This window comes from Brassica rapa, chromosome A08, assembly GCF_000309985.2.
Source record: "Brassica rapa cultivar Chiifu-401-42 chromosome A08, CAAS_Brap_v3.01, whole genome shotgun sequence".
Taxonomy (NCBI): Eukaryota; Viridiplantae; Streptophyta; class Magnoliopsida; order Brassicales; family Brassicaceae; genus Brassica; species Brassica rapa.
Window position 1 is genome coordinate 2082349 of NC_024802.2, and position 20275 is coordinate 2102623.

Genomic DNA, 20275 nt, shown 5'->3' on the forward strand with positions numbered 1-20275 from the left:
TTCAAAATTTATTGTGTTATTGTTTTGTCTATAAATTACAAAATTTATTGAATTGATATATTTAATTATTGCACCCTTAAATAATATTTTATTAAGACATTAGGGAACTATATTTTGAGTTGTTTTGTCAAAATTATACAAAAATCTATGCTTTTTTATATTTGTCACGAAAATTTATATGTTAAACTTATTTTTACAAAATTCTTAACTTTGTCACGAAAACAAAAATTTATGCTTTTTCATATTTAACAATGTTCTCACACTTTCAAACAATATATTAGCTAAGTCACTTACTTATTTTTTTTTTTACAAAACCAAGTATCGGAGTTTGGAAAGTTGAATCCATATTATTGTAAATGTACATAAGAGTTTGTGATTACATATTTAGTGATTATTGTATATGTGTCCAAGAAAATTTCAATGGCTTAGTGGTATCTGTCCTATATTTATGTCATACTAACCCGGATTCGATCATTTCCTTTGCATTGTTTTTTCATTTTTTTACGAAAAAATAAATGAGATGACGTGGCAACTTCGAACTCTCTGATTGGACGATTTTTTTGTGCCTACGTGGACACTCTAAGAAGAGCTTATATCCCCCTTTTAGTATAGTTTAGATGTTGTTACTAGAGTATTTAAAATTGTGATTTTTGGTAGATTTTTGTAATTTTGTGTTGTTCTTCTGAAACCGTTAGTTAAAATATAAAATTCCATAATTTGAAATAGTTTTTAAATTATTTTATCCTAAATATCTAAATTTTATTAAAGATAATTTATTTAAAATACTTCCAAATATTAAATTGAATACATAATGTTATGTTTATTACCTTAAAAAGTAGAGAACGTTTGTATAATAATATGTTCCCGTTCTATTTATGTTTTTAGTTTCTTTACAAATTTTAGGCTAAATATTAAATTATAAAATTTGATGAATTACAAAGAAAATACGGTTGGTTTCAAATCATGTATCTAGGACCAACATCAGTTCAACCTAATTAATTGGTCTTCTATATCAAAAGTCAGATCAAGAAAATAACTACATACAAAACAAAAATGGTAGAGGAATTATCTCTAATTAATCATTTAAAAAGAAGAGAAGTTTATCCTCAATAATGAATGAAACTAATATAGGGACCTATGTTTTCTTCAACATGATTTGGCTAATAGCCTTTTTTTTTTTATCAAATTGCTATTCTGAATGAAAGAGAAAATGAATAGGATAGCATTAAAAAAGTTTTTGTCACAAATATAGCCTATAAGAATAAAAATAACCAAAATAACACTTAATGTTTTATCAAAAGAGATAAATATACACTTATACCCCAATGATAAATTAATTTAGACATTAAGATTTAGAGTTAAGGGTGGAGTTTAGGATTTAAGGTTTAGAGTTTGGTTTAGAGTTTAGGGTTTAGGGTTTAGAGTTTAGGTTTTAGGGTTTAGAGTTGGGAAGTGGGGTTTTGGGGATAAGATTTCAAATTTTGAAAAATTAAAAAATTAAATTTTTCAAAAGATAAAATGCTATTTTGGTCATTTTAGTTTTTGAGAGCTATTTTTGTGACATAAACTTACAAATGTGCTATTTTGGAGATTTGCTCATTCTGAAATGTTAGTTCAAAAAAAGAGAAACCTTTAGGGAACTCTTCTGCCATTCTTTCCAATCTAACAGGGGGGGAGGGGAGAGTGAGAGTGCCTAATTGACGGAGGAGCTAAATCTTCGCCATTGCCTCCGCTCTCTCCGATGCAGAATGCAGCAACAACAACAGCATCCTCATCCAATCTGCAGCGGCGCTCGGTAGTTTCTTCTGTGTTCCCTGATCTCATCGGTCTCTTCACTAATCCTAGCGAAAAGGTTTAAAGTTGGAAATTTTATTAGAAAAGTAGTGTTGGGTCTCTAGAACCAAGCTTTGAACGATCTTTAGATTATACTCTCTATGATCATCCTAGCTTTTAGGAGTTGTGTTATAAAGGTCAAAGTTCGAAACTTTATTGACTTTGTATTAGAAAGTTCTCGAGAAGAAAGCTTGAACAATTTTTAGATTATATACTATGTGACAGTGTTTTAAAAATCGGTTTAGGCTGCGCATGGGGCAAATCAGATCTAAAAGAAATGAAAAAAAATAGGTCTAGGTGTCCCCCTAAACAGTAATCCTCTATAACACGTATAACCACCACCGCCTAGCTATTTCTTGAATATTGTTCTGTGATAAAGCATTGGCCATTAGATAGTTTTGTTGATCCTCTTTTACATGTTTATTAGGTAGAAGATGTTGGGGCTCGTTCACTGAGAATGATATTTCAGTCTAAATTAGCTTCCAAAGTACGACTTACTCTAAGATTCTCTTCTCCTTGTTAAAACAGCAAGAACGAGAACCTTAGTGGCCTCGGTGCAAGCATCATCTCTTACGCTTGCGGGACAAGTGCAGAGCAACAGCTTCTATGTGACGCTGGTGTCTTGGGGAAGCTTGTTGTCCTTCTCGATGGTTCTCTAAGCCAAAGAGAAGCTTGTCTTGAGTCTTTAGCCACGGTTTTGAAGGGTAACCATGATGCTGTTTTGCGCTTTGTTGGACTCGAGGGTGGGAGATATTTGAGTTTTGTAACTGAATTAACAAAGAAAAGATATACAAGGACGAGGGTGCACGAGGGTGCTTTCTTGTCTCTGCTTGGTTGCTATATACAACACTTCTCCGTCTTGTTTCTTAAACATGGGAACCAAATCAAGTTTGATAACTACTCTGCTTGAGCTTCTTAACGACCCTGGTCAATCTGGAGATGATGCTACGTTGTGTTTGTCTTCTCTCCTCGCCGAAAAAGAGGATCTACAGCAACTAGCTTACGAGGCCAATGCAGTCAAGACTATTGTTGACATCTTGAAGACAGAAAGTGAGCTTCAACCTAAACGTCTTCAGGGCGGCTTGTTTCAGTCTTTAGCTGAACTGAGTTCTAAGCTTGAGGATTGCAGGTCTACCTTCCTGTCATTACAGGTTTTGCTCCCATCTTTGAGTAATTTAGTACTTGTGTTCTTATACTGTTACTTAATCTGTTTCGTCTTTCTTTAGGTGTTAGACCTTCTATTTGATGCGCTAAGACACAAAAACGCTGATGCAAGAACTGCAGCATGCATATGCTTTAGAATCACTTCTCGATCAATCAAGGTTTGTTAACACAATTATGATTTAAAGCTGTCGTATATTAAGTGGTAAGCCCACCTGAGACATGTCATTTTAGAATTTGAGTGCAGGCCTTTTCACCAACGATCATGTTATGCTTCCTTTGGTTCAGTTATTGCATGATCCATCTCCCTCTGTCCAGGTACATACTCGCATTTCTTTAAGTTAATCTCTGAAGTGATTTTGTTGTCTGGCAGAACTGATTTGAATTTATATATGGCTGATTAATTAGGTTGCAGTTCTTGGTGCTCTGAGAAATATAGTATTGGATTCCTCATCTCCTAAGTTAACATTTATAGAATATGGAGAGATAAAACAGCTTATTGAGTTATCAAATTCAATGGATGCAAACACTCGGTGTAGCGCGTTACGGGCTTTAGGGAACCTCATGTTTCTTGCAGACAATAAACGTAAAGAGCTCTTTTATTAAGATGTCAAGGCTCAAGGACTTGCTTGCCTCATCAGTAGTAAATCATTCCTCTAAACCAAAACCATATGATTTATTCTTATGCTCTCAAATAACAACAAAACAAAACTCATTGCAACTCAGATCCTGAGTCTCTGGTGCAAGAGCAAGCTTTGGCCCTTCTTCGTAATCTTGTTGATGGATGCATCAACTCCATTGAGTTTGTGTTTGAAGAAGATGGACTTATCTTAGATACTGTTGGAAGACAATTGAGGAAAGCTCCACAAGCTCAAATGGCAATAGAGGGAATGTATGTGCTCACAAATGTGGCGAGTGGCACCAAGTTACATAAATAAGCTGTTATGCTGCACCTGTTTCCTCAAGGGGAAGCTGAATCAGACAGTTTCATGGTTAAGTCTTTTGCAGAGCTACGAGAGCCAGTTACGGTTAGCAACAGTCTAGACTATCATAAACCTCATTAGTCCTTCAAGTCCTGGTGCACTTGATCGGCATGTGAAACTGTGGAGTGCTGTTATCATTCTTCAGTTAAAAATCATGGTCAACGATCCCTGCCTTGATGTTAAGGTCATAACAAAGAAGTAAACTTTATAGCAGTTTCATTTTTTTAATACCTTGTTTCCTATACTCAAGCTGTACTTCGATCTTTTTTTGCTTGCAGGTTCGCATCAAAGCCGTGTTAGGCCAGTCAGTATCTTTTGGTGATAGTTAACAAACACAGAGATATTGCTACACCCAATCCCACAGACTATATACATTGAACATATCAATAGTTATTTAGCTTTGAGTCAGTTTTCACCATGTAGCAAAAGTGAGACAGAGCCTTAGAAGTTAGAATTTATGATCATGTTCTATATATCCAGTTCCAGACACACTTAGCATCCAACAGGTACTTACTTTATCAGGCTTGTTCTTCTCATTTTTGGTTTCCTGAATTGGCCATAGATGAAACTGCAATTGGAGCTGTTCAGAAGCATAATGCTAAGGGATTATCTATTCATCTGCTTACCTTTTCTTCATATATCGGAATAGGACAAGGAGATTTTGTGTTTCAGTTACTGCTCTGGTTAACAAAACAGTATTGTGTCTGATTCTGCGTGCAGGTGAAAGCGGTGAGAAAGGGTTGTATTGTTGTGCCACACTCACACTTAGATTAGATCCACCACATTTTTTATTTTATATGTTTTTGCCTTTAAAAGAACTTCAATTGGTTGTAACATTTGAGTTTAAGAAACCCATGATTTTTGTATCTATATTTTTTATTACTTTCCAGTTTCAGCATTTTTTTTCAAAATAACTAAGAGGTTCTGTTTTATGGTAAGATTCCGACCATAGTTAACTCTTTTACGAAGAACATACATCTCCCAATGGAACTTGAACATGTGATCTTAAAATTATGTTAGGTAATGGAAGAGATTTAACCATTATGCCAATTTCTGGTTAGTTTCAGCATTTTGACATACTAAAAATTAGATTTACTATAAATAATGGAATATTGTTCACACTTAACCAAAATGATATGGGCGATCATTGGTTTGATTGACTTTAAACCTTACCAAATCTCTTCTGGTAATTATATTTTACAAACTTTTTCAAAGATTCATTTTTTTCTTCATTTGGCTGTAGATAACAGAAACTGGAACACTAAAATCTTAACTTTGAAAATTTTAAGAGTAAAATATAAATTAGTTTTTAAACCAAGAAAAAAACTTAAAATAAATTATTAAACTAAGATAAAGAAAAAAGAAGAAGAGACTATTGTGTAATTTGGCCTTTCAGGATCTAAGTGGCCGTTTGTGTGCAGTGAATCCAATGTTTGGATCCCATGATAAGATCCAGCCTCGACTACTGTGTACTTTCTTTAGGGAATTAGCATTTTTATACTATATGTATATATTATACTATATGTATATTTCCCCGTATATACTCATCGAAACTACTAAACCCTAAAGGATTTACTGAGAGAATCTCAACTAAACCCAAAAGGAGTCGGTTAAAATATATGAAATGAATAGTGTTAGTTGGAGTGTAGAAACCCCATGCATATATAAAATACATTGAATTTAAATGACATCCCACGTGAATTGTTTTTATATTACATCGAAGTTCAACTTTATATTGTTGTTCTGCCTGCGTTCTGCAGTGTTTTTGTCTTTGCTTATTGCTTTAGGGAAAAAATCGGAAGCCTTAACAGATGAATATGCTAAATTATATATACCACCTAATACATCCAAGGGAATAATGTTTTCTGTTTATCTTAATATTAAACTAGATATTAACCCGCACATCCGTGCGGATATATTTATATTTTTAAATTAATATTTAAATTATAAAATATGTTATAAAGATATATATCTAATATCAATTTTATGTATATAATTTTTATTTTGAAAATTATATTTGTTGAAATTTGTTTGATGATATTGTACAAATCATATATTAATGAAGTATTTTTGTTTATTTATTTAAAATGCAAGATCAATATTAATAGTTCAATTTTAAACATTAGTTTTAAAAGAATTAATAAAAACAATTATTAGCTTCTTTGTTTAGAAATGTTTATTCTCGAAATGTTTTTATGTGAATAAATTAAATTATTTTCGTTATATTTTAAAATATTATTTTATTTAATATTTTATATTTCAGTTTAATGTTTTTATTTTTACTAAACATATCAACATAAAATGTTACAACTAATAACATATTATTTATTTTGTCTTATATAAAAATTTAATTTGATAATTTAAAAAGAATTGGACTATACTATTTAATTTCAAAATTAGTTACTGGAATATAAAAAATATAGTCTATATTAAATATGAGAAACAGTCAAATGATGATTACCTAATGATAATATATTTATGTTTTTTTTTAGAAATGTTATTGTTTAGATATATATTGTTTTTGTTAGGAGAATATTATATATGAGTAATTTTAGGATGTTTAGTTAAATTTCTAATGAATGGTCTAACATAAACTTGTGTATGGTAGATAAAAAATAGGTCTCTATTTTAATAGAGTAGATGTGTGACTTGTATATATCTTGTCTAGTGAAATAATACATGTTTTAAATGGGTATAATTTGTTATTGTAAATAGCAGATGAATAAGAAAAATTATATATACCACCTTATACATCCAAAGGAATAGTGTTTTATTTTAATACTAGATTTTGGATTATAAACAAATTTTGATATAAAATTGTATTTTATGATTGTTTTAGATTATTATGTTACTAAAGTCGTATTAAATCAAAAAGTAATTTTTTTAAGTTGTATAATTTATAAATTAGTTTATTTAAAGTTTTATACATATAATTTTGTGTAATTGTTTCTTAAGCCTATGTATTTTACCTGGATCAGAAAAACTGAATCAAAACTACCCAAAAATACATGTTCAGTTTGGTTCAGATCCAGGACAAAATACATATTGGGTATTTTTTGGACCCGCGAGTCTTTGTCGAGTTCAGATCCTATCCAGGATTCGATCAGGTATCCAAAATATCAGAATATTTTATGTATATTAGATATATTTAGATATTTAAAATATGATTTTGGTATTACGGATAATTTTTTTATTTCCAGGTTTGGGTCTTCGGTTAGAGTTTCGAATTTTGGGTTCAATTTCAAATTTTATAAAATATATTTTAGATATTCGGATAAAATGTTAGATATTTTTGTTTCTTCAGATCAAATTTCACGTAAAATGTTTGGTCTTTTGGATATTTGAATATTTTAGATATTTATTTTGATTTTTCAGGTATTTCAAGTCTATTTCAGATTTTAAATATCTGAACCGATTTGAACTCATTATTTACCCAAAAATTATTTGTGGTTTACAGGTGTTTAAATTATGGATTGAATCCAAAATAAATTAACCCAAACTTAAACCGAAAATTTTCAAATACCTAACTAGATCCAAATGTATACGAACCCAAAATGAAATGCACATACTTAAACTGTTTATTCATAGATGTATATACATAAATTAATATACGATTATGTCTGTAATTTTAGTTTTGGTTATGTATTAGCCGTCCGTCAGGATTAGAATAGGGACACTACTATATAATTCACGCGAAATAGTAGTGTATTATATGGTACCTATATTTTATAGTAAAAAGGTAATAACATAAAAGCATATTTACGTAGTTGCCGTAGATTGTTACTATAATAATATTCTAAGGATATTAATGATATTCTAAATAAGAAGCGTAAGTATAGAATTAATATTAAGAGATGTTACAAAGATTATTTTAGCTTGCCTTATTTTGAAATATTAATGAAAAAGTGCAGTAACTTTTCATAAATAGATTTTTTAATATTCTTTCATTTTTAATAGTATAAATTAAATGTGTGACTTGTATATATCTTGTCTAGTGAAATAATACACGTATGTTTAGATGTTTTAAATGGGTATAATTTGTTATTGTAAATAGTGGGTGTGATATAATTTCTACTCTAATTTATAAAATATTTGTGTTAGTTGGAATCCACATGCATGTATATGAATTGCATTGAAGTTAAATGTCATCCGACGTGAATTATTTTTATATTACATGGAAGTTTTGCTTCAGTTTTCTTTTTATTCTGCCTGCATTCTGCAATTTACTTTTCTTTTAAACAAATAATAAGGCTAAATAGATAAATAAGCAAAATTATATACTGCACCTAATACCTCCAAATAGTGTTTTAAGACAATTATCTTCATCATCAAATGGGAGACTATTGTCTTATTTTTAGTTTAACAAAACACTTATGTTTAAATGTTTTAATCTGTGTATAATTGAATTTGTTTTTGTAAATAGTATAATAGTAAGAATGAACTAACGTATATGTTCTGCATAATTACGTTCACTTGCATTTGAATGTACATAGCTCACAAAAAATTGCAAATAAAATATGAATTATTATGTGTTGTCTTTAACCGCGAATCTAAAAATGCATTTGAAACAACAACACAATTAAATAATTTCTTCGGTACTATGATATTCTCTTTTCGGGAAAAGGTTTTCTTCTTCGATAACTGATTTTATCTATTTATTTCTTTTACTTTATTATGGGACATAAAAAACTATACATTTATTTTTAAACATCCCACTTCGGTACAAATGATTTTAATCAATTAGGATTTTATTATTAATTATGAACCGAGATCTTCTATATTTACTTTAAATCATTGATAAATTTATAACATGCATGAAGAGATAAATCATGGAAATTACATGGTGATAAACTACAAGTTTTGATAAAATGTCCATGAATTGAGATAATCGTAAAATTAAAATATTACCATTATTTTGCTCTTGTTTTATTTTATGAATATTTAAGTAAAATAAAGCGTACCCATTTCACACTTCACAGTGACTTATTACATGCATTGATATCCTCTACCAAAAAGAAACCCTTTTTCTTTAGTTTCCAAATACTTATCAATCTCTTTTTTCTTGGCTTTATCTGCTCTCCTGAGAAACTTTTTCCAGTCAAAATTAAGAGCTTTAAAGTAAAACTTCCAATAATGTTTATAATACATATATATGCTCCTCAGATACAATAGTTTCACAGTTTTTCTTTTCTCTCTATCGTCTCTTCTCTCTTAGTTTTGTCTTAAAATGGCATCAAAAGGAAAGAAACCAATAAGAAGAACAACTACAAGAGGAAGAAAAGGAATTAAGAACCCATCTCCTCCATGTAGTATCAGTAGTGACGTCACTTCAACGTCGACGATTCCAGCCAGTGGATGTTGTACTCCGATATCTAAGAAGTCACGAATACCGGAGATGCTGACGTGTCCGCCGGCGCCAAAGAAGCAAAAGGTGGCTCAGAACTTTGCTTTGAGTAGGAGACAAATCTCTTTCTTTGCTCCTCCAGATGTAGAGCTTTTCTTTCTTTTCGCACATGGTCAACAAATCAAAAAAATAAGTTAAGTTTATAGTTAGGGCTTAGTGGATGTTCTCATGGTATGATCAATCTCAAGCTTATGGTTTGGTTCAAATACAATAATTGAAGGTATATTATAGGGAGTGTAGTGTGATGTTTTGCTTCTTTTCTTTTTGACTTGCTTTTTTCGCTCTCTCTTTGGTATTTTCTAGGTTCTGATAATTTTGAATTTGTGGTAGGTTCTGATAATTAATCGAACACCCTATCTATTTTTAATTAGTTATTTTGTAACTTTCAAATTATGTTTGCTGTAATGGAATGATGCTTGCTAACATTTCGGGATTGTTAGCTTTGCAGTTTTGTTTGTATTTTGGTTTGAGTTAATGACGAGCTGGGTTGATGTTTTACATACTTTACTGGCTTTAGCTACTAGCTAGGCATCAATTTTATTCGTTAGCTCTTCGACAACGTCCTTGATATCTATATCCTTTCTATTGTTTGAAAAAGTCCTGACTTGATACTGTTTTTATCAGAGTGATAGCTCAAATTTAAATCTTTAATAAGTTCGTTAGGAAAAGAGTGGATGCAAAATACGTAGACAAAAGTTCTGATTATTGGATATAATCGAAAACTTTTACAAGAACGATTCCAATATTGGATTTAGTTAATAAAATTTGAAATAAGTACTGTGTAGATCTATCTGAAAGTTAAAGAAATTACTTTATTAATGTATACTGAAAATTTTAAAAGGTTTAATTCAGTTAGTGAAAAAGACGATAAAGAATATGTTAAGAAGTTTACAAAAAAAAAAAAGAATATGTTAAAGACATGTACAAAATGTTGGAATAGATGATACCATCTTTGAAGGGAATCCAATGAAATGACTCGTGCGGCATTTTTCATCATTTTCTCTCTTTTCCTCTCACTTCCTTTTAAGGAAAAAAATAATAATTACGAGTTACGAAGAATTGTATAGACTTATTCTACTGTATAAAAGGAACTAAACTCTAGTTTTTCTAGAGGTGCCACATAAGCAAAATAATCTCACCTATCAAACAGTCATGTTACTTGAAAAAAAAATATTGTCCATGCTCCTTAATTTATATCACGTAACATCACTGAATATCCCACTCAGACCAGTCCGAACGCTATAAAACCAAAGAAAAATATATAATAGGATGCAAAAATATTTGCCGGTGGGCCAGGTAAATAAAAATATCGCAGCCCAAAAATATTCTCATCCAAAAAAAATTAGTAATAGACGTCATTTAGAAAATAATTAACTAACATATGACTTTTGATATTTCTAGAAATTTCAAATTTGTAACTGCTAATTTATTAATAGAATCATATATCTATATTGAATTATGTTCTATTTTTAATCGTTAGACTTCAAGAGTAAATAAATTATTAATTTATAATATATATAGTTCATAACTTTATATTGTAGTTATAAATAAAGAGAAAATAACCGGAGAGGATGAAGAAGCTCATGTAAAATTATGTAATTAAAATGGTAAAATGGTGAGTATGATGAGGTGAATCTAAGAAAATTTGTTGTACAAATTATGGTGCTTTCTTCGTCCACTATAATGATTTAAAATAAAATATATATTCACATAAATAAGTCAATATTTGTTGTTTTTTTTTGGTAAGATGTTAAGATTATCATTTTCTGAAAGGTTACACTGTTGTTTTTAAACAACTTATTACAGCAAGGAAACAAAAACAACCAACAACAACTCAAGGTAAAAAAAGCATTAAGGAGGTCTTATACAAGAAAGATAAAAAGAAGTAGAGAAGAGGAGAAAGAAGAACTTGCCGGGTAAGAGAGGAGACGGTCACGAATCATACGGTCGAGAGAGGCAAGGATGACTGATGAAGGTGAGGAGACAGCTGTGAACACACGAGCATTGCGCTCTTTCCACAGCAGGTAGATGGCTGACTGAAAGTAGAGCTTGATGACTGGAGTAGCATGCACATCTGCGTTGACGCGAGGTTGATTGATCCAGGCTGCAATAGAGTGTAGATCAGCCGGAGGAGAAATCCAAACTTCAGCAGCAAAAGGTTCCCATATCAAGCGAGAGAAAGAGCACTCAAAAAAGAGATGATGGTGAATCTCTATTTCCAGATTACAAAGGACGCACGTTCCTGAGACATTTAACCCCCAATGCTTCAAGCGATCCTTGGTTGGCAGTTTTCTCCGCAAAGCCAGCCATGATATAAACGCATTACGTGGAATATGTTCCTTGAACCAAATAGTCTTGTGCCAATATTTGTTGTTGATAGTGTTTATATTCTTTTCTGACATTAGTATCCATATTTTTTAGTAAACTGATCCAAAGAGATTAGTTTGTGGAGCTAACCAAACGAGGATTATAGTGTTTACTTTGGAAAAAGTAATAGGTTGAATGATAGATGGCGTGTGTGCTTTTTCACATGGAAATTTGCACATATATTAAAATTGTAAGATTTGAATCATAGAGAAATATAGTGGATATGACTGAAGTTGGTACATTCTGAAACTTAAGATGTCTAAAAATTTTCTTTGTCAAAATGCATAGATGTGAATCTTATATGAATAGAGTTCTCCATTGCTGATAGCAGTGTAATAAACTATGTGTGTAAACGAGAAGAAATGTTATATAAGTGAAAACAAAAATTATAATTTTTTTTTCTTGTGCCTATAGGCTCTTCGCAATTTGAAAAAAAAAGAACATATTGTGTGAAAATCTTTGGTTCGGTCAAATTTTATCCAGTTGTTTATAAAACTGTTGTTATCTGAATCATGTAATTTTTCAGTGTTGATTTAAAAGCTCAAAAAACCCATTTATACTGACTTTTTGATATTTTTTTCTGTGATTTGAATTTAAAAAGAGATAAAACTTTCGATAAGTTATGTAAACTCAGAACAAGTATTTAGCTTTAGAAAGCATTTACATGTTTCAAACTTATAATATATACATATATAATGTTTAAAATTATGCATATAAAACCTGTGTAAAATGTGCTTAAATATGTTTCTCTTCTTTAATGTGTTAATCGTACTATATATAACATTATTTTAAAATTTCAAAAAGTTTATGTCACATACAAAAAACCATCAATAAAAAATATAATTCTCCATCTACAACAAGAAAAATGAAAAATTATAAAAATATAAATTTAAATTAAGAAAAACTAACATTGGAAAAACAAGAAGTTAATGTAAAAGAAAAAACCAATAAATAATATTATAAATAAAATAAATTTATAAGACACAATCTGCGCGAAACGCGGAAAAAAATCTCTAGTATCGATAAATTGAGTAGGTAAGAAGGCCACATATTGACCAAAAAAATAAAAAAGGCCACATATTGACCAAAAAAATAAAGAAGGCCACATAATAGCTATAAATAATTTTACAATTAATTTTCTCATCATTTTATTTCTTTCGATTTATTGTTATAATATTTTTGAATAAAAATATATTTTGCTATAATATATTCAAACTGCACTAATTTAGCATAAGGACGCACGCATCATATGATTGAAATTATAAACTCACGCCCATCCGTGCACTATTTATTCGTTCCTACGTCACTAATGTTAGGATGTACAACGCCGATCGATAATAAATCCAATTTCGAATTTAGTCTTTTTTTTAGAAAAACTTTGACTAGAAAATAAATTATATTTTTGAATTTACATAGTTATTTTTGGGCTGTATCATTTACAGTGATAACTCTAATATCTTTATATATAAAAGAGGCTTTGTTTCTCTCTTAGAGTGTCCACATCGGATGACAGGTCACTAATTCGAAGCATGTATGCGCGACACGTGTTCAAGTGACTTAAACTCACCATTTCATTTAATCTTTTACGTGATGGGCTTCGTCGTTTAACATGTGGGTGTGTTCGAGGCTCTTTTACGTGATAGACTTGATCAATTATATCTCACAGAATATGTATTAACTAAGCCCATTATTGTTTCATTCTAGGTCAACTGACTCGCTTCGTCTTCTCCGCAAGCATCTTGATCGTTCGGTCGTTAGATCTTCTGGACATTGAATTTGTAGTTAGTGATGCGTACTGCTAACGTATGGATTCAGTGAACAATATTAAAGTTTTCATTAACATCACTGATCCACTCATCCCACAACTTTTCATTCAATGCACCTCTAATCTCAATGTTTGTAGATCTCGATCTATAAAAAGCGAGTTTGGAGTTGTGAAGATCATCACTTTCTTCTTAGTCATTGTAATCTTCACAAATTCGTCATCCCGGAATGGCTATTTCTTCCCATCTGCTCGCCCACTTGAAGGCATGAAGTCGTAACACCACAGTCCGTCGAAGTCCAGTTTTTGACAAACCTTAGCAGATAATCAATGATGACTGGCGTTCATGTTGGATCAATCTTCTAAACTCCGATTAGGCCAGATTGGTGAATGGCACCTCAATTGCCGCAAAAATCTACCTAACTTGATCCATGAATTTCTAAAACAGGGTCATCGGGACAATCACTGACTGTTACACTTCCTCTCGATTTGTAAGCAACCACATACAAATCTTCGGCAAACCCATGATTCAGGTTCCTTCTTGGCTTCTTTTTTTTCAGTTGTGTTTCGACTGCGATGTTTCATGTTTGTAGCTCAACGTTTCAAAATATTCAACTTTAACATTTGTTCTTGAACAGAGAACTTGGGAGAGTTTGGTGTTACCTCTACTCTCGATGACTTTGGTAATATTGCTCCTCTCTACTCTTTTTGGTTACATACATAAGAAAGTTATGAACTTTATGAATCAAAGGCCTTTTTTTGTAAACTAATTGGTAGTAGCTCAGATAAGAAGAACACATGGATGATGGTTCTGAACAAAAGTTTCAATGGCCACCGCTTCTATTATTATGACTGAGTGAACGTGTCCACCTTATCTGTGACACTTTTCACCCCTTCCACCTATACATGCGCTTCCTTCGAGATCGTTTAATCATCGTGATTGCTCATTGAACGCAACATCAACATACCACCGATGACATTCTGTCAGGGAGAGAGATCAATGGCTCCCATTTGTGAGGTGGATGAGACGATGATAAAGGTTGCTTCAAGGTGTGAATTGTTTTCTGAACTGTTATGTTTTGCAAATCGGTTATTCAGCAAAATATGATTTTTCCGTGGGATGCTGATACAACATGTTAGAATTTTCTGATCTTGCATTTTATTTCCTATTTTCAGTAATATTTACCGCCGTTTGATTAATCAACTACTTTGCATGGGCTGTGGTTAGAAATATGCTAATTTGTTAATGGGTTTGCATGTTCTTATATGCATCTCAAATGTTCTTAATCATGTGTTTGTTGAAAGAAAAATATTCTAGAAAGAAGTTTTCCTGAGTTGTAGTGAAGATTTTTTTCTTTTGGCTGCGAGCAAATAATAAAAGTATGGATCTATACTCAATTAATGAGATAAGCGCAGTTGAGAGGTGTCGGAATGAGAGGCTTTTACTTCGGAGAGCAAGCCAGAAACCATATACGGCGGATGGTTTTGGGGCATTGAAAAAAAAAATGCTATTGAGGAAGATGTAATTATTACTTTTGTATTGTTAGTGTTACTGAGACTTAATTGTTAAATTAATCTTTTAAGTTCTGAATTACTTTATCTCTTGAACTGTCTAAACATAAAGAAGAAACGTCGTCATCCTCTTTACATGTAAAACATATGATTATACTCTCAAGTTAAGGTGTACATTTCTAATTTTCCAGACACTACTGTGTATAGTTTGGTATGTATTGTCTTTCTTTTGTTTTTATGAGTTCCCCTCCACGGTCAGCTCAAGCTATTTACTGTCTGAGTATATGATAGTGTTACTCATTTACAAGTGTACTCCAAAAAAAAAAAAAAAGAAACAAAAACAAATATAAAAATGATGGCCCTGATGTTGGATCGACCAACTAACTTCAAATATATTCAAGACTTTCAATATATTGAGTGTTTCGTGTTCCATTCGTAATTTTGGTTTTGTTTGTAAAAGTTGAAATTAACCATCAAAAATTTGAGAAGTTAACATAGATAATAATAAGCGTTCCAAAAAAAGCATAGATAGTATGAAATATAATTTCCAATTAAGATGAATTACATTTGTTAAACTGTGTTGTTTAATTACTTTGCTACAATATTTTTCACCAAAAATATTGTTGCATGTTACGGAGATACACAATATATATACACATAATGTAATTCAAAAATATACAATGTAATATAAAATCATTATTGTTTCATTCTAGGTCAACTGACTCGCTTCGTCTTCTCCGCAAGCATCTTGATCGTTCGGTCGTTAGATCTTCTGGACATTGAATTTGTAGTTAGTGATGCGTACTGCTAACGTATGGATTCAGTGAACAATATTAAAATTTTCATTAACATCACTGATCCACTCATCCCACAACTTTTCATTCAATGCACCTCTAATCTCAATGTTTGTAGATCTCGATCTATAAAAAGCGAGTTTGGAGTTGTGAAGATCATCACTTTCTTCTTAGTCATTGTAATCTTCACAAATTCGTCATCCCGGAATGGCTATTTCTTCCCATCTGCTCGCCCACTTGAAGGCATGAAGTCGTAACACCACAGTCCGTCGAAGTCCAGTTTTTGACAAACCTTAGCAGATAATCAATGATGACTGGCGTTCATGTTGGATCAATCTTCTAAACTCCGATTAGGCCAGATTGGTGAATGGCACCTCAATTGCCGCAAAAATCTACCTAACTTGATCCATGAATTTCTAAAACAGGGTCATCGGGACAATCACTGACTGTTACACTTCCTCTCGATTTGTAAGCAACCACATACAAATCTTCGGCAAACCCATGATTCAGGTTCCTTCTTGGCTTCTTTTTTTTTCAGTTGTGTTTCGACTGCGATGTTTCATGTTTGTAGCTCAACGTTTCAAAATATTCAACTTTAACATTTGTTCTTGAACAGAGAACTTGGGAGAGTTTGGTGTTACCTCTACTCTCGATGACTTTGGTAATATTGCTCCTCTCTACTCTTTTTGGTTACATACATAAGAAAGTTATGAACTTTATGAATCAAAGGCCTTTTTTTGTAAACTAATTGGTAGTAGCTCAGATAAGAAGAACACATGGATGATGGTTCTGAACAAAAGTTTCAATGGCCACCGCTTCTGTTATTATGACTGAGTGAACGTGTCCACCTTATCTGTGACACTTTTCACCCCTTCCACCTATACATGCGCTTCCTTCGAGATCGTTTAATCATCGTGATTGCTCATTGAACGCAACATCAACATACCACCGATGACATTCTGTCAGGGAGAGAGATCAATGGCTCCCATTTGTGAGGTGGATGAGACGATGATAAAGGTTGCTTCAAGGTGTGAATTGTTTTCTGAACTGTTATGTTTTGCAAATCGGTTATTCAGCAAAATATGATTTTTCCGTGGGATGCTGATACAACATGTTAGAATTTTCTGATCTTGCATTTTATTTCCTATTTTCAGTAATATTTACCGCCGTTTGATTAATCAACTACTTTGCATGGGCTGTGGTTAGAAATATGCTAATTTGTTAATGGGTTTGCATGTTCTTATATGCATCTCAAATGTTCTTAATCATGTGTTTGTTGAAAGAAAAATATTCTAGAAAGAAGTTTTCCTGAGTTGTAGTGAAGATTTTTTTCTTTTGGCTGCGAGCAAATAATAAAAGTATGGATCTATACTCAATTAATGAGATAAGCGCAGTTGAGAGGTGTCGGAATGAGAGGCTTTTACTTCGGAGAGCAAGCCAGAAACCATATACGGCGGATGGTTTTGGGGCATTGAAAAAAAAAATGCTATTGAGGAAGATGTAATTATTACTTTTGTATTGTTAGTGTTACTGAGACTTAATTGTTAAATTAATCTTTTAAGTTCTGAATTACTTTATCTCTTGAACTGTCTAAACATAAAGAAGAAACGTCGTCATCCTCTTTACATGTAAAACATATGATTATACTCTCAAGTTAAGGTGTACATTTCTAATTTTCCAGACACTACTGTGTATAGTTTGGTATGTATTGTCTTTCTTTTGTTTTTATGAGTTCCCCTCCACGGTCAGCTCAAGCTATTTACTGTCTGAGTATATGATAGTGTTACTCATTTACAAGTGTACTCCAAAAAAAAAAAAAAAGAAACAAAAACAAATATAAAAATGATGGCCCTGATGTTGGATCGACCAACTAACTTCAAATATATTCAAGACTTTCAATATATTGAGTGTTTCGTGTTCCATTCGTAATTTTGGTTTTGTTTGTAAAAGTTGAAATTAACCATCAAAAATTTGAGAAGTTAACATAGATAATAATAAGCGTTCCAAAAAAAGCATAGATAGTATGAAATATAATTTCCAATTAAGATGAATTACATTTGTTAAACTGTGTTGTTTAATTACTTTGCTACAATATTTTTCACCAAAAATATTGTTGCATGTTACGGAGATACACAATATATATACACATAATGTAATTCAAAAATATACAATGTAATATAAAATCATTATTGTTTCATTCTAGGTCAACTGACTCGCTTCGTCTTCTCCGCAAGCATCTTGATCGTTCGGTCGTTAGATCTTCTGGACATTGAATTTGTAGTTAGTGATGCGTACTGCTAACGTATGGATTCAGTGAACAATATTAAAATTTTCATTAACATCACTGATCCACTCATCCCACAACTTTTCATTCAATGCACCTCTAATCTCAATGTTTGTAGATCTCGATCTATAAAAAGCGAGTTTGGAGTTGTGAAGATCATCACTTTCTTCTTAGTCATTGTAATCTTCACAAATTCGTCATCCCGGAATGGCTATTTCTTCCCATCTGCTCGCCCACTTGAAGGCATGAAGTCGTAACACCACAGTCCGTCGAAGTCCAGTTTTTGACAAACCTTAGCAGATAATCAATGATGACTGGCGTTCATGTTGGATCAATCTTCTAAACTCCGATTAGGCCAGATTGGTGAATGGCACCTCAATTGCCGCAAAAATCTACCTAACTTGATCCATGAATTTCTAAAACAGGGTCATCGGGACAATCACTGACTGTTACACTTCCTCTCGATTTGTAAGCAACCACATACAAATCTTCGGCAAACCCATGATTCAGGTTCCTTCTTGGCTTCTTTTTTTTTCAGTTGTGTTTCGACTGCGATGTTTCATGTTTGTAGCTCAACGTTTCAAAATATTCAACTTTAACATTTGTTCTTGAACAGAGAACTTGGGAGAGTTTGGTGTTACCTCTACTCTCGATGACTTTGGTAATATTGCTCCTCTCTACTCTTTTTGGTTACATACATAAGAAAGTTATGAACTTTATGAATCAAAGGCCTTTTTTTGTAAACTAATTGGTAGTAGCTCAGATAAGAAGAACACATGGATGATGGTTCTGAACAAAAGTTTCAATGGCCACCGCTTCTGTTATTATGACTGAGTGAACGTGTCCACCTTATCTGTGACACTTTTCACCCCTTCCACCTATACATGCGCTTCCTTCGAGATCGTTTAATCATCGTGATTGCTCATTGAACGCAACATCAACATACCACCGATGACATTCTGTCAGGGAGAGAGATCAATGGCTCCCATTTGTGAGGTGGATGAGACGATGATAAAGGTTGCTTCAAGGTGTGAATTGTTTTCTGAACTGTTATGTTTTGCAAATCGGTTATTCAGCAAAATATGATTTTTCCGTGGGATGCTGATACAACATGTTAGAATTTTCTGATCTTGCATTTTATTTCCTATTTTCAGTAATATTTACCGCCGTTTGATTAATCAACTACTTTGCATGGGCTGTGGTTAGAAATATGCTAATTTGTTAATGGGTTTGCATGTTCTTATATGCATCTCAAATGTTCTTAATCATGTGTTTGTTGAAAGAAAAATATTCTAGAAAGAAGTTTTCCTGAGTTGTAGTGAAGATTTTTTTCTTTTGGCTGCGAGCAAATAATAAAAGTATGGATCTATACTCAATTAATGAGATAAGCGCAGTTGAGAGGTGTCGGAATGAGAGGCTTTTACTTCGGAGAGCAAGCCAGAAACCATATACGGCGGATGGTTTTGGGGCATTGAAAAAAAAAATGCTATTGAGGAAGATGTAATTATTACTTTTGTATTGTTAGTGTTACTGAGACTTAATTGTTAAATTAATCTTTTAAGTTCTGAATTACTTTATCTCTTGAACTGTCTAAACATAAAGAAGAAACGTCGTCATCCTCTTTACATGTAAAACATATGATTATACTCTCAAGTTAAGGTGTACATTTCTAATTTTCCAGACACTACTGTGTATAGTTTGGTATGTATTGTCTTTCTTTTGTTTTTATGAGTTCCCCTCCACGGTCAGCTCAAGCTATTTACTGTCTGAGTATATGATAGTGTTACTCATTGACAAGTGTACTCCAAAAAAAAAAAAAAAAGAAACAAAAACAAATATAAAAATGATGGCCCTGATGTTGGATCGACCAACTAACTTCAAATATATTCAAGACTTTCAATATATTGAGTGTTTCGTGTTCCATTCGTAATTTTGGTTTTGTTTGTAAAAGTTGAAATTAACCATCAAAAATTTGAGAAGTTAACATAGATAATAATAAGCGTTCCAAAAAAAGCATAGATAGTATGAAATATAATTTCCAATTAAGATGAATTACATTTGTTAAACTGTGTTGTTTAATTACTTTGCTACAATATTTTTCACCAAAAATATTGTTGCATGTTACGGAGATACACAATATATATACACATAATGTAATTCAAAAATATACAATGT

At 32.0% G+C, this 20275-nt stretch overlaps 1 protein-coding gene, 1 long non-coding RNA gene and 1 pseudogene across 2 annotated transcripts; all 3 read left to right on the plus strand.

Annotated features, from left to right (window-relative positions):
- Nucleotides 1–1601: 1601 nt before the first annotated feature.
- LOC103832854 lies at nt 1602–9644 on the plus strand (annotated as a pseudogene).
- Nucleotides 9157–9806, plus strand: LOC103832855 (cyclin-dependent protein kinase inhibitor SMR9). Its single transcript, XM_009108955.3, has one exon. The coding sequence runs from the start codon at nt 9205–9207 to the stop codon at nt 9517–9519; it is 315 nt and encodes a 104-aa protein (XP_009107203.1). The 5' UTR covers nt 9157–9204; the 3' UTR covers nt 9520–9806.
- Nucleotides 9807–12613: 2807 nt separating this feature from the next.
- Nucleotides 12614–19944, plus strand: LOC117127320. The gene is made up of 2 exons (XR_004450255.1): nt 12614–14043; nt 14149–19944. It is a non-coding gene; the product is annotated as an uncharacterized LOC117127320 (long non-coding RNA).
- The last annotated feature ends 331 nt before the right edge of the window (nt 19945–20275 follow it).

Coding starts and splice junctions, on each gene's coding strand:
- LOC103832855 (XM_009108955.3), top strand. CDS start 9,205: ATGGCATCAAAAGGAAAGAAACCAATAAGAAGAACAACTACAAGAGGA.